We start from the raw sequence: 20459 nt of genomic DNA, 5'->3' as shown, positions 1-20459 counted from the left end.
CAAGTCTGCAAAATCGCCAAAAAAAAGAGCATAAAGAAGATTTTCCAGATATTCAAGTCGCTGGAGGTACTGCACAGGACTTTAAAAGATTTACGCGACAACGAAAATATTTTTGGTGAAGTCATGATTCTGTTGGCAGGTGATTTTCGCCAGACTATTCCTGGATCAACTGTTGCTGACGAACTAATCACATTCCTAAAATCATCTAATTTGTGGCGACACATAAAGAATCGCCAATTAACAAATAAAATACGAGTGTTTTTCCAAAAATATCATACTGCGATTGTAGAAATAGTTGAAAATGGTAGCGACGCAGTTGACACCTCGATGGATTAATAACATTTTTAACGGGTTTCTGTCACTTCATTGCCTCGAAAGTGGAGCTTATTCATCGTGTTTTTCCTGACATGAAACGATAATATATAAGCATAAATGGCTGATTGAATTACCTATATTGGTGGTAAAAAAAACAAGGATCTCTTTGATCTTAATGCGACCATTTAGAATTTCGTTAAAGGAGAGTTGACACAGCTACAAACCAGGATGACGTATTCAATTAGCCCACAGACTAATTTAATTTAACTATGAAATTTGGTAATTTGTTACATTCTCCAATATACGATTAAAAAAATCAAAGTTTTACAAATTATGATGATTTACGCTTAACACAGATCAACAATAATGTCTATCAATCATTTTAAAATTGATCGGCTTTAACGTTTTCGTCTTTATGCGTAAGAATTTTTTCTCTGCATTGAAATTTTCGGTGAAAAGTTACCATAAGGCAATGAGTTCTTCACATTCGATATCCGGGGCTTTGGAAAGTTATAGTCCGATTTCGATAAATTTTTCACAAGTGATGCCACAGATCATATACAGTATTTGTGTAAAGTTTTATTTTGCTATCTTCGTATGTTCCTTATGTATATATTATAAAGTGAAGGAATAAGATGGAATTCAAAAATGAGTTATATGGGAAGTTGTCGTGGTTGTGAACCGATTTCGTCCATTTTCCACACGTGTCATTGGGGTGCCAAGAAAATATTATACACCGAATTTCAATGAAATCTGTCGAATACTTCCTGAGATATGCTTTTTGACCCATAAGTGGGCTATGCCACGCCCATTTTCCATTTTCTAAAAAAATTGCAGTGCAGTTAGTGAGTTAACCCGCTTTTAGTAATTTTCAACCTAACCATTGTATGGGAGGTGGGCGTGGTTATTATCCGATTTCAACCATTTTCATGGTGTGTGGTGGGGTACGTAGGAGAACCGACTGCAGAAAGTTTGGTTTATATAGCTTTATTGGTTTGCGAGATACATACAAATAACCGATTAGGGGGCGGGGCCACGCCCACTTCCCCAAAAAAATTACTTCCTAGTGCGATCCTCTATTCCAAATTTTACTTTTATAACTTTATTTATGGCTTAGTTATGCCACTTTATAGGTTTTTGGTTTTCGCCATTTTGTGGGCGTGGCAATGGGCCGATTTTGCCTATTTTCGAAAGCAACCTCCTCAGGGTGCTATGGAATACGTGTTCCAAGTTTCGTTAAGATATCTCAATTTTTACTCAAGTTATCCGTTGCACCGACAGACGGACGGACGGACGGACAGACAAACATTCGGATTTTGACTCGTCTCGTCACCCTGATCATTTTGATATATATAACCTTATATCTAACTCGTTTAGTTTTATGACTTACAAACAACCGTTATGTGAACAAAACTATAATACTCTCTTAGCGATTTTTGTTGCGAGAGTATAAAAATACAAAAAAACTTCGAGGTAGAGAGACTTCGAGTTATAGAATTTTATTATTAACCCAAACGATTACCCTCCTCCCGCCCAACCGACGCGTGGGGCGCAGTCCGCATACGAGCGGAATTTGCCGAGTCTAGAAAGGCAAGAGATTTTTAAGCGTCCGGTTCTCAAACTGCTCAGCTACAGAAAGAAACATTTCAACAGCTGAGATTTAAAAATATATAAAAACAATAAGTTAAAAATTTCTGAATATAATTTATTAAGAGAAGACAAAATAGTTTTTTTGATGCTAAATATTGAGTCAGATGGATCAAATGTGCTGGAATGCGAATTAAAATCATGACATATTCGGCAGAATGGTTCATTTAACTCAAAATTTGTTCTAGAAGATTTTAGAAATAATGGTCTAAACTGCCTGGATGAACGCAATGGGACATTAAACTTAATATCAGACAAAAGGAATGAACTACAAACTAAACCATTCAGAAGTTTTACTAGAAAAATTATACCTAGCATTTCTCTGCGACTAGTGAGTGTGGGAAGATTTATAAGATTTAAACGACTAGTATACGGGGGAAGATTCAATCTTGAATCCCAATGTAAGTGGCCTAAAGCAAAAAGTAAAAATTGTTTTTGAACGGACTCAAGCTTATCAGAATGGGATTGATAGCTAGGATTCCATACCACAGAACCATACTCCAATATAGGCCTTACCAATGTTGTAAAAAGAATTTTAGTAATATACGGATCACTAAATTCTTTAGACCAACGTTTAACAAAGCTAAGAGCACCTTTAGCTTTTAAGACAATTGAATTTACATGAGAATTAAAATTTAGTTTAGGGTCCATATTAACTCCTAAATCAACAAAGCTAAAAACTTGCTCTAAACTGAAGTTATTTATTACATAGGGGGAAAGATCAACAGTTCTACGGGAAAAGCACATCGTTTTACATTTTTTAAGATTCAGTGGCATATCATTTTTGTGACACCACGCAACTAAATTATTTAAATCCGATTGCAACTCAGTCCTTTCGTTATGAGAAGTATATGATTTAAAAAGTTTTACATCATCCGCATATAATAAAATTTCTGAAAACTTAATTACTGAAGGTATATCATTGATGAACAACAAGAACAGAATCGGGCCGAGATGACTACCCTGTGGAACCCCTGAAGTGACACTAATTGAATCGGATAATGTATTATTAAATAAAACTTGTTGTTTTCTGTTAGTAAGATATGAGGATACCCATTCAAGAAGTCCTGGTTGAAAACCAAGAAGATTCAGTTTTTGCAAAAGAATTGAGTGGTTTACTCTATCGAATGCTTTACTAAAGTCTGTATATATAACATCAGTATTCTTATTATCCCTAAAACCCATTGACACATGGTTTACAAATTCAAGCAAGTTAGTTACTGTAGATTTCCCTTTACAAAATCCATGCTGAGAGAATGAAATTAAAGGAGAGATTAAGAAAGTTATTTCATTAAAACATATTTTTTTCAAATAGCTGTAAAATATAGATTTATACACTGTTTTATTTATATACTTCCCAAAAGTTTTTATGGGCATACGTTAAAAGATTGTTTTCTGTAACTTTGTTTGTTACATTTTGCTCTTGATGTCTATATCCCATGCCTTTCTTACATGATTTACGCAATCCATAAGTGTAATATCAAATTTTTTGTTCGCCTCCATATGGCATAGAGGGACTCTTTTAAAATTATGTCTCGATAGTAAAATTTTAAATTTTGTATTATGCCTGACTAAAAAGTTCGATTTATGGAAGGAAATTTGTATGAAATTTGCATTCTTCAAGAGTTCGAGTTATGGAGAACTTCGAGTTATGGAAATTCGAGTTAGGGAAGGAAATTTGTATGAAATTTGGCTTCTAAACGCTATTGCCAATTTAAGTGCTCGAGTTATGGAGATCTTCGAGTTATAGAAGTTCGAGTTATGTATACCGAATATAAGGTGGAATATGTGAACAAAGTGTTTTGGATACCAGCTATCGTCTACATCATCGGTTAATTAATAGTGAGCGCTACCAGATATTTCTGTTAAAAAAGGAAGAATCCAATTTCAGCTTTTCTGAGTCTTTTAATATACTTTACAATTTTTTAATGCCCTCACTAAAAGCAACCGGTAAAAATTTGGTAAGTGGCGTATCTGACTTCGATTCAGCTCTTATAGGAAGCGTAAAAGAATGAAAGTAATTTTTACCTTGATATCACTATTACTCATTTATTTGATTACGGAACTACAAATGCTTAATTAAACAATATTCTTACTGCAGTATATACACAGAGTAAACCAACTAATATATAGTTGAAGATACAGGGACGGAGAGAAAGTGCTCCGCTCGCCCTAGGAATTCTACGACTTTCTATGACGCTCGTATAAAATGCTGCTGATTTCTTGGGAATGCGCTCTTTGTTAACACTTGTCATATTTGTATAATAGAGACCAAACTTCTCACTGCAACGAAATTTAATTAATTGTTTTTAGAGTGTCTATCATCGTTTCAGTTGTAACACTTACGTGTATCCCTTACTCCATTCGAAATTATCCATTGCACTCCAATGAGTAAAGTGTGTGATATTACATCCATCATTTATTGCGTTGAGAACGGCTTGCAAATGAGACTGTGAAGTTCATAAGGACCATAATTAATAATTAGTTAATATGGATAAGGTTAGGAATTATATTTGCATTACCCTAAGATAGTCGATACGTTCAAGGTCGTCTAATTGTCCATCGTCGCTCCAACCGGTCTCTGTTAATAATACTTCAATGTTGTTGTATTTATCACGAATCCACCTTAGTTCAAAGAGAGAGAGATAATAAAGGTTTCTTCACTGAATTAAAACCGAATACACACTTCAATAGATCTTCAAGTCCCTGCGGTACGCAGGTTAGCCATTCAGATTTGGCACGCCTCCATTTATCATCATCTGAAATCTTTATTTTTGAATCGTACTCTCTAGATGGTATCTCACCTTCGGGAGGCGTGGCTATTTCAACATAATGAGAAGCGTAATAATTAAATGCTAGAAAATCACCAGATCCTTTGATAATTTTGGACCAGGTACTGTTTATGACAGGCAGACGTGACTCTGCTAACCCCTCTATTTTACTATTTTCTTCGATGTCTTGTATCATGACAGCTGGATAATTTCCAGTGTTATAAATTGGATCACCCAACCAACCAAGCTATTAACAATGAACACATTTAGTGGTAAACGAATAACAATCCGAGATTTTTATATGAAATATTTACCTCATACTGCATTGCACGGTCCACGGCCTCTTCAGAAGATTGGCCTTCTTTTCTATAGAAAAATCGTACATGAATGGTAATACCAACTTTGCCCTTTTGAGAACTGTAATATTTCTCTTTATAGGTACGATAAGCCCGTGCATGTGATCGCAGTATATTATCCATGCAAATATAGTCCCCAACACCCGGATTGTGCTCCATAGGAGGATACACGCCAGACCCATATCCTCTTCCACAAAATACATAGGGTTCGTTAAAGGTAACCCACAATTTGACACGATCACCAAAAGTTTCAAACAGGAAAGAAGCGTATGCCTCGAAATAATCAATAACTGAGCTATTTGTAAAGCCGCCGAACTTATTAATAGATTCCGGCATATCGTTATGGAACATTGTCACCATTGGCTGGATATTGTTCTGCAGGAGCTTATCGATGACCATGTTATAGTAATCGATTCCTTTTTGATTTTTCACTGAGGTATCTCCGTTGGGCAGCATCCTGGACCATGTAATAGAAAAGCGATAGAAGTTCACCTTAAGCTCCTTCAATAATGCCAAATCTTGATCGAAACGATGGTAAGATTCTGTAGTATTATCTGCTGTAGAATGATCTCGAATTCTTTCGGGGTGTTCATGAGTATATGTATCCCAGATGGTAGGTGTTTTGCCATCCTCATTCCATGCACCTTCGATTTGATAAGCCGCGGTTGACACGCCGAACGAAAAATCCTTCGGAAACTCAATATTTTCACCTTTATGAGCCAATTCACATGGCTTTGCGCTATTCTCGCTGTCGAAATCTGCAAATGTTCCACAGAGGAAACATGTCCTGAAACAGTTATAAGATGTATTGAGTTAGTTGATAGATCGATGATACGAATATTGTGTCCTTATTTTAGCCGCTACACTTACCAGAGGAGAACAAAGGTTTGAGCTTTCATTGTGTGAACTCTTTATCTGCCCCAACTAGAAAGGCAATAACTGCGGTATTGCAGCAATCTGGTTTAGCCGAATCTGGTTATGCCGTAGAGAGGCCAGTGCTAGTCTTTATATATCATTTTGTACCGTTATTTTCTTAGTAATTATAAGATAATTATTTAATTATCACTTCAGAATTAAGTATTAATTATCGGAAGGTACATCCACTTAGTTAAAGCACTTTCTTGTTTCCATGCAGTTCGTAACGGCTGCAATTGTAGATAAGGTTTATTTGTAAACTTTACATAAACAGGTATCCGATTACAAGTATTTATGTGTCTTATCGTCGACAAATACGAATATATTCTTAGTTATTTAATTAGAAGATGATGCTTGTCTTTTTTTCCGCAAAATATCAATATCTGTCAACACTTGTTCATTTCGGTCATATTGAACATCTATTGTAATATTAATATCATATATTTAAGCAATGTCGATATTTACAGCAAATTAGAAATAATATATGTATATGTATGTACGTGAATAATTAGTATAAATAAATTAGCTTTGGTCAACTAGACTAATAGGATTTCAACCATCTAGGTATGGTGAGCCTCCGTTTTTAACACGCGAGGGAATCGTTCATATTATTAGAAGAAAACGATTCTCACTGAATTTCTATAGAATATATGAATAATTGCCGATATTTCTGTTAAAAAAATAGCCACATTCACTGAGGTCCTTATTTCGGTATATGAGACCTTGAAAAGTTATAGTCCAATTTCGACAATTGTTATAAGAGCGGTCCACACATCTTCAATCTAGCATTTGTGCAAAGTTTTATGCCGATATATATACATATAATATATATATACATATATATTGCAAAACGATATAACGAATCAGAATTATTTTTATGTTTATTATGTTACACAATTTTACAAAAAATAGCTTAGAATATTGGTATATCCTGCTAAATAAACAAACAAACAGCAATGGTTGGTATAAAAGACCATGATGGATAAGTTATAAAGGCAGGCCTTTATTAGATAGGGGGTCCTAAGATCACCTCATAACCAAATAACTCTATAATAAATTAAAACTCCCCTCGGAGATAGAGTCTATGACATTTGCAGGAGTTGGACAAAACGGGACCAATATATGAAATGAAAGGATAAATCTTTATTGAAAGCAATAATACTTTCGCAACGTATTTAGATACAGTAGTGGTACAATAGATCACATGATAATATTAATTTATGTACTGGTGCGATGGTGATATGAACCTTTGCGAGCTACACTCTCAAAACAGTTACGTACATCACATCAGCTGCACCCTGTTGAGCAGTTAAATATTTCTGGAAAATTGCAGCAAAGAAACAAATGATTATCTAATGACAAGAGGGGAAAATTTAGATGATGTAAAGTTAATCCGGGACAATGTCAAATTAATTTAAAAATATATAAGGATTCAGACTTAGAAAGTGGTGTTCTAATTACATCGAACTTAAAGATAGGAAATTAAACTATATTAGAACAAGTAAGAAAGGAGTAAGTTCGGGTATAACCTAACATTTTATACTCTCGCAATTTATTTATTTAATTTAATTAATATAACACACAATTTGACTCACATATTCGGCATATATATGGTATAAAGCCCATTGTAGGAGTGGTTGTGAGTCTATTTTCATATCATATCATTGGGAAGCCAAGAAAATATTATGAACCGAATTTCATTGAAATTGGTCGAGTAGTTTCGGAGATATGGTTTTTGACCAATAAGTGGGCGGAACCACGCCCATTTAAAATTTTGTATACTATTTTGAGTGCAGTTCTTCTGTACCATCCATAAGGTTTCTAGTGGTTTTCCTTACTGAATTAAAACATTTTTTGTAGTTTTCAACCTTTGTATGGGAGGTGGGCGTGGTTATAATCCCATTTCCTCCATTTTTGGTCTATATGAGGAAATGCCTGAAGAAAATGATTCCTGAGAGTTTGGTTGATATAGCTTTAATAGTTTACGAGATATGTACAAAAAACTTAGTAGGGGCCGGGGCCACACCCACTTTACGAAAAAATTACATAAAATATGCCCCTTCCTAGTGTGATCCTTCGTACCAAATTTCACTTTCATAGCTTAATATATGGCTTAATTATAGTTAATAATATCTTTTTTCATTTATTTCATAAATATAGTGCAAGAATGATGGTTGCATATAAATGTGTTGTTTATAAGTGACGACATTTATAAACAAAAAATTAACATTAACTTTCATAAAAATGTAGACTTCTTTAAAAATCCATATAAGCAGATAATACATAATCAACAATCACTTACAGCGCCATCTACTTGTGATATTTCTTCATCAAGCATTGGTTGATGCCTTGCCTATGCATCAATGGGTGTACGTCGGTTAATGAGAAATTATTATGTACACTGTAAAAATTTAAACAACAAACTCGTTTAATCGGCATTTTAATTAATTAAATGTTAATTATTAAACGCACATTTATTATTGTATTTTCCAAATAACTTTTTGCCATGACATTTTGTCTTAATGGGGTGACCAGGGTGACATTTCCAAAAAATAGATATTTTTATTTTCTGTTTATTCGATAGCTTATATGTACTTTCAAAAATATTCTGTGAAAGCGGTAGGGTCGTTTCATGAATAGTTTTTGAATAGCAGTGTTCTGAAGAGCGACCGCTCGCAGGTATAAGCCGCTATAGTCGAAACTTTATACGCGTTTTTCTCGAAACGGCATTTCTCAAAATTGCTGATATTGCATCGCAACTCAACGAGAAATTGACTTACCGACTTCAAATTTAAACTGAGTATTCTTGAATATATTAATGTATGTATACATAATAACCTATATTTTTGATTTGTTGAAAATTGTCAATTTGGCATTAAAAATTTAGCATTTTTTTACCAAAAAAAAAAAAACATAATTTTCATTTTTTTTCAAACTACGCCATTTTGTTAATTTTTGATATTTTTCCAAAATCGTGGGTCATATAGGAAATACCTAAAACTTAAATAACCTTTTGGATTTTTTTATATATGATTATTATTATAGTTTAGTTTAGTATTATAGTTTTGTCCACATAACGGTTGGTTGTAAGTCCTAAAACTAAACGAGTTAGATATAGGGTTATATATATCAAAATGATCAGGGTGACGAGAAAAGTTCAAATCCGGATGTCTGTCAGTCCGTCCGTCCGTGCAAGCTGTAACTTGTGAAAAATTTAGATATCTTGATGAAACTTGGAACCATAAGAAGGTTAAGTTCGAAAATGGGCGTAATCGGACCACTGCCACGCCCACAAAATGGCGAAAACCGAAAACACTTAAAGTGCCATAACTAAGCTATAAATAAAGCTATGGAAGTAAAATTTGGTATGAGGGATCGCACTATGAAGGGGCATATGTGGATGTAATTTTTTTGGGGAAGTGGGCGTGGCCCCGCCCCTACTAAGTTTTTTGTACATATCTCGCAAACTACTAAAGGTATATTAAGGAAACTTTCTAGACTTGTTTCTTTTAGGTACTACCTTATACAGTTTAAAAATGGAGGAAATCGGATTCTAACCACGCCCACCTCCCATACAAAGGTTATGTATGTTATGTCAATAACGAAAAACGCCAGAAACACTAAATTTCACATAAGGAATGGCATATTGAAGCTGCACTCAGATGTTTTTACAAAATGGAAAATGGACGTGGCATCGCCCACTTATGGGTCAAAAACCATATCTCAGGAACTACTCGACCGATTTCAATGAAACTTGGTTTGTAATATGTTGTGAAAATAGGCCAAATCGCTTCACAACCACACCTACTTCCTATATACCAGAACTTTGGAGGCGATCTAAATCGTTTACTTTACAATATATAAAGTAAGCACTAGTAAAGATATCGATGGAGAACTTTGCACAAATACTACGTTTATAGTGTGGCAGCGCCATTCTAAAAATCACCGAAATTGGACCATAGGTTGTCAAGGCCCTTCTAACCTAACATTAGGGTTTCCAACTTTCAATGGACTTTATACAATATATATGACGAATATGTGGGTCAAATTGTGTATTGTATAATATTAATAAAGTTAAATAAATAAATTGCGAGAGTAAAAAATGTTCGGTTACACCCGAACTTAGCCCTTCCTTACTTGTTTTTCATTATTTTTGTAAAAACGTCTAAGAATATAGATAAAAGTAACCGTTATCAAAAAAACTTTTCGTTAAAAAAAAATCACGAAAATCGCCTAATTTTTCATGGGTTACACAGGAATAGCCCCTTAACGGTTTTTTTGTATACTACACAACACTTGCACTTAAATTTTATACTACTGTTGTACAACGTTATGTTACTTGTACTCTGTATTTAATTGGATATCGTCCTTTTCGTCTCCACTATCTAGTTTTGTGAATGGTACTATCGACTTTAAGAAGAGTTTATCGATTTATCTATCTTATCTATTTCAATAAAATTTGATAGAGAAATGAATACCGTTATGTATTGATACAAACTTTTAACTCTTTTTTTTGCAATACTTTTTACAAGAAATAAAACCTAAAGTTACAGTTAATTATATACACATATATATTGTGTTTTTATATTTTTTTATTATAGTTCTTTTCTTTATATTGCACTTATGCTATTTATAATACAATTCGATATTATTCAGTGAACATATTGGCATTTAATATAAATTTCATTTAATACTACTTACAAACACATTTATCTGTATGTAAAGTCTATAAGACTGCTAATTGTAATGCATATAATTTGATTACAGATCTAATTCACATTCACATTACTAAACTACACATTAGAGAAACGATCAACAGATTGCAACATTCTGTTAAGCGCTAAACTTAACTATTACAGGGAAATTTTGATTATGGGAATTCTAACAAATTAAATATATATAATTTTTAATAATATTTGTACAATATAATTGAGATAACACTAAAATCGCAGTTGCATACAATACAATTTGATGAAAGTTCATAGATATTTTACTGAAAGCACTTAAAGTCTCTGTCTCTCTCTTGAGAAACCATTCACACTAACATATGTATGTACTTTTACGATGTGGCCATCAACTTGGCCGCCTGTATGACATTGTGCTGATGATGATGGTAGCTGGCTAGTTCGCCCGTTGAGCCGTGCATGCCATGCATACCAACACCCATACCCACGCCCATACCCATGCCCATGCTCATGCCGCCACCGGCAGCAGACGCCGCTGTGGAGGCGCTCAGTGGCGGAAACGAACCTCCAAAGTAGCAATTACTCACATAATCGTAGTTGGTGGCATTGGCCTCCGATTTGACGCTATAACCGCCAACACCCGCATTGCCATCACCCGAACTGAGGTGCGAGCTGCCGCTATGCTGACCCAACGCGGCTGCCGAGTGATGTGTACCAGCATGATGCGACGCTGCATGATGCGCGGCCGTCGCGGTTGGATGATGATGATGATGGTGATGATGCAGATGTGCCGCCGCCGCAGCTGAATGATGGTAATTCGGGCTGGGCGTGCTGGTGGCGATACCGTTGGAGAGCGAGACAGCGCTAGTGGATGAGTTGTTGAGATTGCCAATGTTGCTGCTGACACCACCGCCACCACCACCGCTGCCGCTGGTGGAAAGCAGGTGCTCGTACTTGGAGATGACATGTGAACCGAAACTCGAGGTGGACAGTTGAGCACCGCTCGCGTTGCTTTGAGGCGAATACATGTTGGAGCTTAGTGATGAGGCTGTGCTGGCTGAGTGCACGGTGGGTGTATTGCTGGTGGAGGCCAACGAGTGTGAATGTGTGTGCGAAATTGTCGAGTGGCGGGATTGTTGTGCGGCTGCGGAGGGTAAATGCATATGATGGCTCAGCGGATTGTGTAATGAACCGCTGGAGGAAGGCGAAGTATTCATAGCATTCAGACCGATGTTATGCAACGAATTGCTACTGTTCATGCTACTAAGTGTGTTGTTGAGACTGCTGTTTCCTTTGAGTGCCATATCCGACTGCAGTTTGGCAGAGAGTGCGATAGATGAAGGCAGACTGTGGCGCTCTAAAGCAAGCGATGTTTTCAAATCTGTAAATAATGAGAGCTTATGAAATTGCCAGTTCACTTGTATTACAGTGTCGATGTTACCCACCATCATCTTTGCCATCTTTCGAGGCATCCGTCGAGCCGTTTGACTTTTTCGGTTTGCGCTTGCGTGTCTGTATACCATCCTTTCGCATGGCTAGCGGTCGATTGACGCCATGCAGCTTGAAATAAAGCCCACACGCATTACACACGGGCTCGCCTTCATTGTTGCGACGCCAAAGCGTTGTGGTGCGTGTGCCACAATTGGTGCAGCACAAGCCCAGCCTTCGTGTTGCCGTCTGCAAGGATAAAATCTAGTTTAAAAAAATACGCATGCAACGGCAAAAGTAAAAGAGAAGAAACAAAATAGAAAGTAAGTTTTAGAAAATTATAAGCAAACACTCACTGCACTCACCAGTCGCTTGCTCGGCTTGATGAGCGGCCTATTCATGCCGTTCATTTTGTGGTAGAGACCGCAAGCGTTGCACAGATAATGACCGGTACCGTCGCGTCGCCATAACGGAGTGCTTATCGCACCGCAATTCACACATTCGCGACCTTCACCAAACTGGAAATCAATCGCATTCTCATAGGGCGACGAGCGCTGAAAGCCGGTAGGATCATAGGCGGCACGCCAAGAGCCCATCGTATAGAATTGTGCTGGCAGTTGTGCATGCGCCGTGCCAAAACTGTCTGTCGTCCAGGCGTTTTGTGCAGCGGCAGTGCCGAAATGTGTAGCCACGTGATTGTACTGACTCTGGGTGAGTGCGCGATTCGAGGGTACATAGACGGGCGCATTCATAGCCGTTTGGTGGTGGTAGCCGCCATTGCCGGCCGCACCACCCGTCAGATCCGGGTATCCCGCACTGGAGTGATACATTTTTGTGGGGAGTTGTTGTGGTTGCGACGCAGTTGACTGACCAAACGGCAGGTGACTGCTGTAAGCTTGTCGTGACAATTGACTATGAAATTGCGTTTGCAGGGAATGATGCTCACTGGGCGACGTTTGAGGCGTTGTAGGAGAGGTCTGCAAAAAAAAAAAAAAATAGAATCAAGTTAAAATAAGCAATAATAATATATATATTAATAATACAATATATTTTAAAATAAGTGTTTAAAACTAAACAACATAAAATATAACAAAAACTAATCATTAAGTTAAAAGTTTATATTTTTATTGTTTTTTTTTAAGTATTTTACTTAATTATTAAAGAACTTTAGTTAAATAGTCTTGTCAGTGCATTGCTGTCTGCAGTTTTCAAGTGAAAACAAATGGAACCGAAATGCTTGGCTCTGATTGGCTGTAGCGCCGCAAAGCCACAGGAACCACCCCATCAAACAAATCAATACAAGACATCGCCACCATTTTTATAGTTTTTCCTTTCTCTTGTGCACGTTAATCTCAATTCCATTTTATAGGAGATTGAGAGCGCTTTTGTGTGAGAGTGCGTATGAGAGTGAGTGTGTGTATATTAGTTGCTTACGCATTCTTTCACTTATTCTTCGTATGCATTCATATATATAGACGCTGCACCAGAATATATATAAGAATACATAAGACAAAAGAAATATGTGGTGCCGCAATGGCACTTGACTTCTACACTTAATGCCCTAAATTGGTGTGTGTTAACTCTGCGGCAAAGCGGAGGTTGAAAAGTTACACTTAGCACTTAGTTCAGAACTCGTTAGATAATTTGTACAGTATGTATTGAATTACATAAGGTATATGCTATGTAATATTAATTAAATTATTGAATAATAATTCTTCTGTTTCCAGTATTTATTTACTTAAACTAAACAAATTAAAAAAATGTGGAGTCCAACGTTTTAAAATATATTAACTAAAAATTAGCAACTAAATATTGTCGAATTGTAATGCAAAGTTTTAAGTGTATGAATTTACAACCATTCATATTTTACAATTGTACAATACTACTCTTGTATACATATATAATCAAATCGCTCAGCGATCTCAAGTATCAAGATGTGTTCATATAAATGTTCTTACGTATGTAAAAATATATATACATATGTATGTATAGAGACATATACAATTGTCGACATTACTTGGCAACTCAATAAATTGTAAATCGAAAATCGACAAAAAGGCAAAATGCTTTTATCTTATCCAAAATAAATAACGATGATGTATGAAAACTGAAGAACGAACAGTTGAAATGTATTTAAATAAGAGCCAAGGCAGAAAACAGATGCCCCGCTGACCAGGCGAAGTGTGCAAATGGGTTTGAAACATTTTTATTTTTCAAGTTTAAGAGTCGGGCTACTTTTACTTTGAAATTATGTCGAAAATGGTTTTCAAAAGAAAAGACTTATGCGTTTTGACTAAAATCTACACATGTGCATATATTCACCGATTAAATACAATATAAATTCAATTTTTTTATAAAAATTTATTTAATATTTTGAATATTCTAAAATGTATGTATTTGCAGACGTTCAATATATAATGTTTTTAATAAAACGTAAGAAAAGACTTGTTTAATCATGAATTACATATACATATATATAGATTAATTTGTATTCAAGCAATAATTTTAAAAGTTGATTAGGTTGGTATATTAATCAAGGATCCACCAAGTACTAAATTGCATTTGATTATGTTAGCCACCGATGACCGAATACAGTTAACACAACACACTTATCGACTTTAGAACTGCAGAGCATAGAATGCGTTTTCAAAAATATTAAAAAATTTTGGAACTCACATATGTAAGTGTCAATAGTATTTTCAACAGAATTACAAAATTACTTAAAATCACAAAATTGTAAATTATACAACAATATTTTATACGCGCTTACAGAAAACGCATTAAAAAGTGTAAAACTTAGTTATTCAGCGGTATTTTGATATTACCTACATACATACAAACATATTTGGGAAAATTAAATAATTTCTGTCATGAAAACTGCCGTCCTGTTGCTATTTTTAATAATTACAACAACAGCGTTTGGCAAAAAAGAAACTCCACGTATTGGCGTTGCTAAAGGACCAACAAATCTGAAATGCAATGACTACGCCGATTTGCTATCACCCACACGTTTGATTTTATTGGGCTTGGCCATGATATTGTTGGGCTTAAAGCAATCACCATTGATGCGTATGGGTTCAAAAGATGCTGGTAGGTGTAACTCATATTCTTGAAAACTCAATGAGAACAGTTATACTATATTTCTATTTCTATTAATTTAGCAAACAAATGGAGATGGATGAGTCATCGACAAATTGAAGTGAAATCTTGAAGATATTACAAAATTGAAAATATATACGAGAATATTAAAATAATAACGCATAATTATGCTTGCAAATATATTTTTTAATAATTTTTTTTTAATTGTGCTCAATCTAACTAAATTTTAGGTACTACTAATATATTGGTTCTAAAAATTTTCAAAAAAAAATCAGATATGTACAATGAGAAAATTGTTCATGGAACATTATTCAAAAAATATTAATTTTTTTTTGTTAATATATATTTTGAGGTCACCTCTAAAAAGACTCCTTCAAGAAAAAAATATTTCCAACTTCTGATAAGTAAATTTGTAATGTTCTTAAATGGTTTCCGTGTGCAAAGAGTTTCTGTAATCAAATTGTGGCACTGACATTCCGACGGCAAAATGATTTTTCAGTAACCAGTTTTAACTACAAGAGTATACTAGTATGTATGTACTACGTGTTGCGGTAATTAGAAGAGGGATCGACACATTCAACACCTTTCCCAGCTGATATTAATCATGATTTTATTAAAAACGGCGGCGAGAACGTTTGATCCATCATTATGTGGGAAAAACGGTAACAAGTATAAAAGCGAAGTAGAGGCAAAGTAGAAATCATAAATGCATATTGACAGCATATCACCGTTTATATCATTTCACACATAATTATGAAAATAATCAAATATTTAGTATTTAACAGTAAGTAATTTAATTTGTGTTTTTTAAAATTAAGACGGCTCTATTAGGCAATATGTCAACCCACCAACAAAAACAAATATAAAGACACATAGTGACCACGCGTGGATAATGACGCCAGCCACCAGGCACCGGCCGCCAGCGCGATCAGTTGATCAAAGCGAGCGCTCAACCTGCCTACAAGGCGCAAGATCAGTGGCGGCCACTTCAAAACCCAAAAGTGCCGGATGGCGCAGCGCGTACACGAAAGTAAATGGAATGTGGAGCGAGGAGCAGGGAATCAGTGGAGACGAACTTACGAATTGTCAACAAGCAAAGGTGAAAGAAGAGGAGCGAAAAAAATAATGTTTCACTAAAAACGGACCAACAACAAAACCACACAGCACACACAAATTAATATAATGAAGAAGGAAAATGAAATAAAACAAATGAGAGGAATTAAAAATGAAAAGGAACAATGTAGATTGAATGTATTAAGCCAACAGCAATAAAATTTCCATAAAAAAGGGACTAAAGTGGTGCCGGAGCCGGTGCCAGTGGTGATCGTTAATAATTTGTCACTCAAGTGATGCAAATAAAAACAAACAAAGGAACATCACTTGGAACTGGAGTGAAGTGGCTGGCTTTCAGGCAGGACCCAGTAAGTGATCTTCAGTGCGATCGCAGTGCGGGTGCATAAGCGGTGCGAAGTGTGTGTTTTCGTGCACGATAATGATGAGGAAGCTGATGAGGGTGCCATTGCAGACGGGCGGTTGAAAAATCACAGCGCCGGAATACCCGAACTCTAATAATGACGAAAACAAATGTTAAGTGTTGCATGTTTCAAAAGGTAGAAAGAAGCATTCGGACGTTTAAAGCAATGCTGATATGAGGTGCGTGAGTGTGGCGAGGTGCGCAGATCGTTATCTAGCAGAACTTAATTGTGATAATGAAGTTTGTGAACATTAAGCGTACTTATACAGATAGATCAGAGATTTACATAAGTGTTAGAGAGAAATTATTATTAGTGTGTTATTGTAAATAATAGTTTCGAGATACTAACTAAGTTGTTTACAATAATGTATGTATGAATTTAAAATTTATATACATATATGAATGTATGTATGTATATATAAACTATCTAGATTATTATGAAGATCATTACGATATATATTTTTTTGTACTACAACCACAACGACAACACCTTTCAGCTTTTCTTGCGAACAAAGAAGCCGCCGTCCATTACATGGCACTCTGAGCCGATGGAGCCGCCGCGGTTGCTGTCGACAAGAAGTGCTACAACTTAGTCCCTCTGCTGTGCTGCACTAGCGCTTGGCGCTTGCTGCGCTAACTCGCGTCTCTCTTACTTAGCGCAGCAAATCGGGCGAGTGGCAAAGGGTGCGGAACTTGTTGGCGGAATTTCGCTTTGAAAGCGCTCTTAATGCATTTTCGAGTGGATCAATTTGTCTGATGGCGGGTCGTTTGCGTTTGCATTTGCATTTGCATTGCGATGGAATTTTATTTATTGCCATCACCGCAGATGAGGTGGTGCTGCTAATACTTTTTGCCAAGGATCGGGCTCTGGGCAAGAGTATGTACATATGTATGTATGTACATGCGAGATGTTGAGTTGGCTTGTGTGCGTGAGAGTCAGCTACTCAGCAAAACAGAATTGAAAGCCTGCGAAGGAAGTGCAGCTAGTTGGGTGATCTTGTTAAAGGATGTGTTCAATGTTTGTTATTGCTGTTGTTGTTGTTCCACTGTGCATGCAACCGGATGACTAATAAGCATGTGCTTCGCTGAATTTTAAGTAGATTTAGCTTACACGCTTGCTTGGTTGCGATTATAAAATGTTTAGTGGCAGACAATGAAGCGATTCGCTTATACATATGTATATATATAAACATGATATCGGAAAAAATAATTAATAATACGAGAAAATATTTTTTAAATCAATTTCAATTTATGATACTTTCTTGACGATTTTTCGTTTCGGAAAAATTGAACTGCATTTTTTTATTGTTATAAGCTTAAATCATTGAATATGTTTCTAAGACTAAATAAAAGTTATAACGTTCCTCTTATTTCTGCGAAACATTCTCACGAATCTAATGTATATTGAATATTTCTAATATTTACTAATAAGCTAAATAAAATAAATCCACAATGTTACGATGGCTCCTGTGGTAATGATGTATAGTAAGCAATGTTGAACCAAAGTAGACTGAAAACTAAATTACTTCTCGGTAATTTCCTCGGTCAAAATTCATATTTTATAACAATATTTTTCCTAATAACACACAACGCTTAAGCTGTAAGTGTAGGGTGTGGTTTACAACTACTTCGTTCACATCCGCTTAGGTCGAGTTATTAATGATATTTGCGAAATTACGTTTTTAAGTACTACTTAAATTTTTTTAACATTTTTTTCACAATAACATAGTCATGTTGTATCTCTTAAATATGTTACTATTTAGAAGTACAAACCCAACTACATTATTTCAATTGAATTAGGCAAATAAATTGTTATATTATTAAACTTGACTGTAGAAATAAAAATCTGTCTTTGCTTTATGATTTCTATAAACTGAGTTTAGCTGTAACGCTACAGGCTTGGGAAGTAGCATTATTTTATTAGATCAACAACTTTGCTTCCGCCGTTTTCCAATAGATGTCTCTAGGGTCAAGCACTGGTCGATTAAATCTATTAAATCGTTTTATATCGATCTTGGATATTTGTGACAACATTAACCCAACAAAATATTTCTGGAGATCTGTTTGCATCCCAAACTTATTCTCAACTGAAAATGTCACTTTTTGAGCCGAATTCTCGACATTTGCGGGAAATTTTGCTTTTCTTTTTTAATTCCAAGAAAAGTGCGGCTAAGGCTCATCGACATTTGTAACCGTTTTTATAAAAAAAAACTTAAATTTACAAAAAAAAAACGGCGGAAGCCGGTAGGAATTATTCGAGTTAGGAAAGTTCAACTGTATTATTTTTGCCTCGGAATTATATTATAATATAGCATGGTAATAGTTAACTTAATTTTTTAGCTGTAGTAAGTGCCCCCACACTATGCACGATTTAGATGTCATATTTTCTACCCTTTTATAAATATTACATATTATACGAATTTGCTTCAATTTATTTGTTTCACTTACATTGTTGTCATTTGCAATCATTAATATGCCCATTGTCGAATGCGTTTAATTTTTAAATGGTTTGCGGTATTTACTATGTATATATTTTCAGCTTTTTTACCACTTCTTTTATGCCACAAATTGTACGTAATTTTTTAGTAATTATTCACTTTTATCAAATGCGGTTGCACTATACACATGTTTATTTATAAATATTCACCGATGAGTGGTGTTAAAAAGACGATAATATTTTTTATAGAAATGACTTTATAACCACAATAAAACCCCAAATTATTTATTTTACACTCATATGTACATTATCTACATATATGTATGTATGTGTTTGACTTCGAATGTGCACAGTAGAAGTTCGAAAATCACTGCAGCCGCTGAAACTGCATAATTACAAATTGAGGCAATTAAAATCAAATCGCTACATTAAAACCGTTTTTCGAAACAAAGACTCAGCAGTTAATTGCAGGCGCACCAATCGAATTAAATAAGAAACTGCGAACTGGACGAAAAGCGAACTGATTGCCTTGAGGTGTGCAAACAAACTAAAAAACCCCTTAAAGTAAACAAAAACTTAATCCGAAAATCCAGTCCGGAAGAGACTAGCAGCCACAGCGACTCACACACAAATGGACAACGGACAGACAGACGAACACAGGGACGAACGAACTGACAAACGTAGTCTTTTGCTCTTTTGCTAGCGTAAAAGTCAATATAAAAAGTCAATTTCATCAATGGTCCCAGTGAATGTGCAGCAGAGCGTAAGCAGTCGCAGCTCTGACGTCAACCGCGGAGCTCAAGTATTGGAGACAACGTACAACCTGCTCTATCTTACGCACCAACGAAATGCCGCGCAACGCACTTGGGAGCAAATGAGACACAAATATACTGTGCCTGTGTACTTTCTTTTAGTGTCCAACTATCGAATCGAACAGGTAAATGCACACACACACAAATTTATGCAGTTGACGGCGCAGTGTTATAGGTGCGCTACAACGCCGGGAAACAGTCAGAAAAGGATCGGATTGAGTGTCGCCTGCGGTGCTGCCTTCGTACGGCGTATGACAATAACAGCGCACGGCGCTTACACAAAATTGGGCAATCACACTTAGGACACTACGGAATGTCAGACAGCGGACGGACACTCAGACAATCATACACACACTTGAATATGAGTAAGTGCTGCGGCTTCGAAGTATATGTATGTATGTATGTATGTACAAGCGTATGACTGGAACTAATGCTATTTGAAATCGGAACAGGTTCTTTTCTTCGTCGTCTTTGTTTGGTCACATTTATGAACGAGGCGAAATTCAATGGAAGTCACAAG

General features: G+C 35.7%; 2 protein-coding genes across 10 annotated transcripts in view; both read right to left on the bottom strand.

The window, feature by feature from the left end:
• Positions 1–3980: 3980 nt before the first annotated feature.
• LOC105218386 (myrosinase 1) lies at positions 3981–6118 on the bottom strand. The gene is made up of 6 exons (XM_011193937.3): positions 5960–6118; positions 5048–5876; positions 4649–4980; positions 4485–4587; positions 4309–4412; positions 3981–4245 (listed from the first exon to the last, which is right to left on the bottom strand). Exons 1-6 carry the CDS (start codon positions 5986–5988, stop codon positions 4038–4040), a joined length of 1605 nt encoding a protein of 534 aa, XP_011192239.2. The 5' UTR covers positions 5989–6118; the 3' UTR covers positions 3981–4037.
• Positions 6119–10598: 4480 nt separating this feature from the next.
• Positions 10599–20459, bottom strand: part of LOC105218387 (GATA-binding factor A) — a 31497-nt gene continuing 21636 nt past the window's right edge. For 6 of the 9 annotated variants that reach the window (XM_054234266.1, XM_054234242.1, XM_054234257.1 and 3 more), the window contains 3 exons: positions 12483–13094; positions 12135–12381; positions 10600–12070 (listed from right to left, as the gene is read on the bottom strand). In XM_054234266.1, coding sequence (XP_054090241.1) covers positions 11064–12070; positions 12135–12381; positions 12483–12947 — 1719 coding nt within the window. In that variant the 5' untranslated portion in view covers positions 12948–13094 and the 3' untranslated portion in view covers positions 10600–11063. Of the gene's footprint in view, positions 12071–12134; positions 12382–12473; positions 13095–19138; positions 19682–20459 lie in introns of those variants that run through there. The other 3 variants (XM_011193940.3, XM_011193941.3, XM_011193942.3) reach the window with 3 other exon arrangements.

Source organism: Zeugodacus cucurbitae, chromosome 2, assembly GCF_028554725.1.
Source record: "Zeugodacus cucurbitae isolate PBARC_wt_2022May chromosome 2, idZeuCucr1.2, whole genome shotgun sequence".
Classification (NCBI taxonomy): domain Eukaryota; kingdom Metazoa; phylum Arthropoda; class Insecta; order Diptera; family Tephritidae; genus Zeugodacus; species Zeugodacus cucurbitae.
The sequence above is the reverse complement of the archived record's forward strand: the minus strand, read 5'-3'. Positions and strand labels throughout refer to the sequence as shown.

Bases quoted from the DNA above. Each gene is read 5' to 3' on its own strand.
- LOC105218386 (XM_011193937.3), bottom strand. From the start codon at position 5,988: ATGAAAGCTCAAACCTTTGTTCTCCTCTG. The intron at 5,877-5,959 runs GTAAGTGTAGCG...TAACTGTTTCAG, and splicing joins CAAACCTTTGTTCTCCTCTG to GACATGTTTCCTCTGTGGAA. The intron at 4,588-4,648 runs GTGTGTATTCGG...CTTTGAACTAAG, and splicing joins GGACTTGAAGATCTATTGAA to GTGGATTCGTGATAAATACA.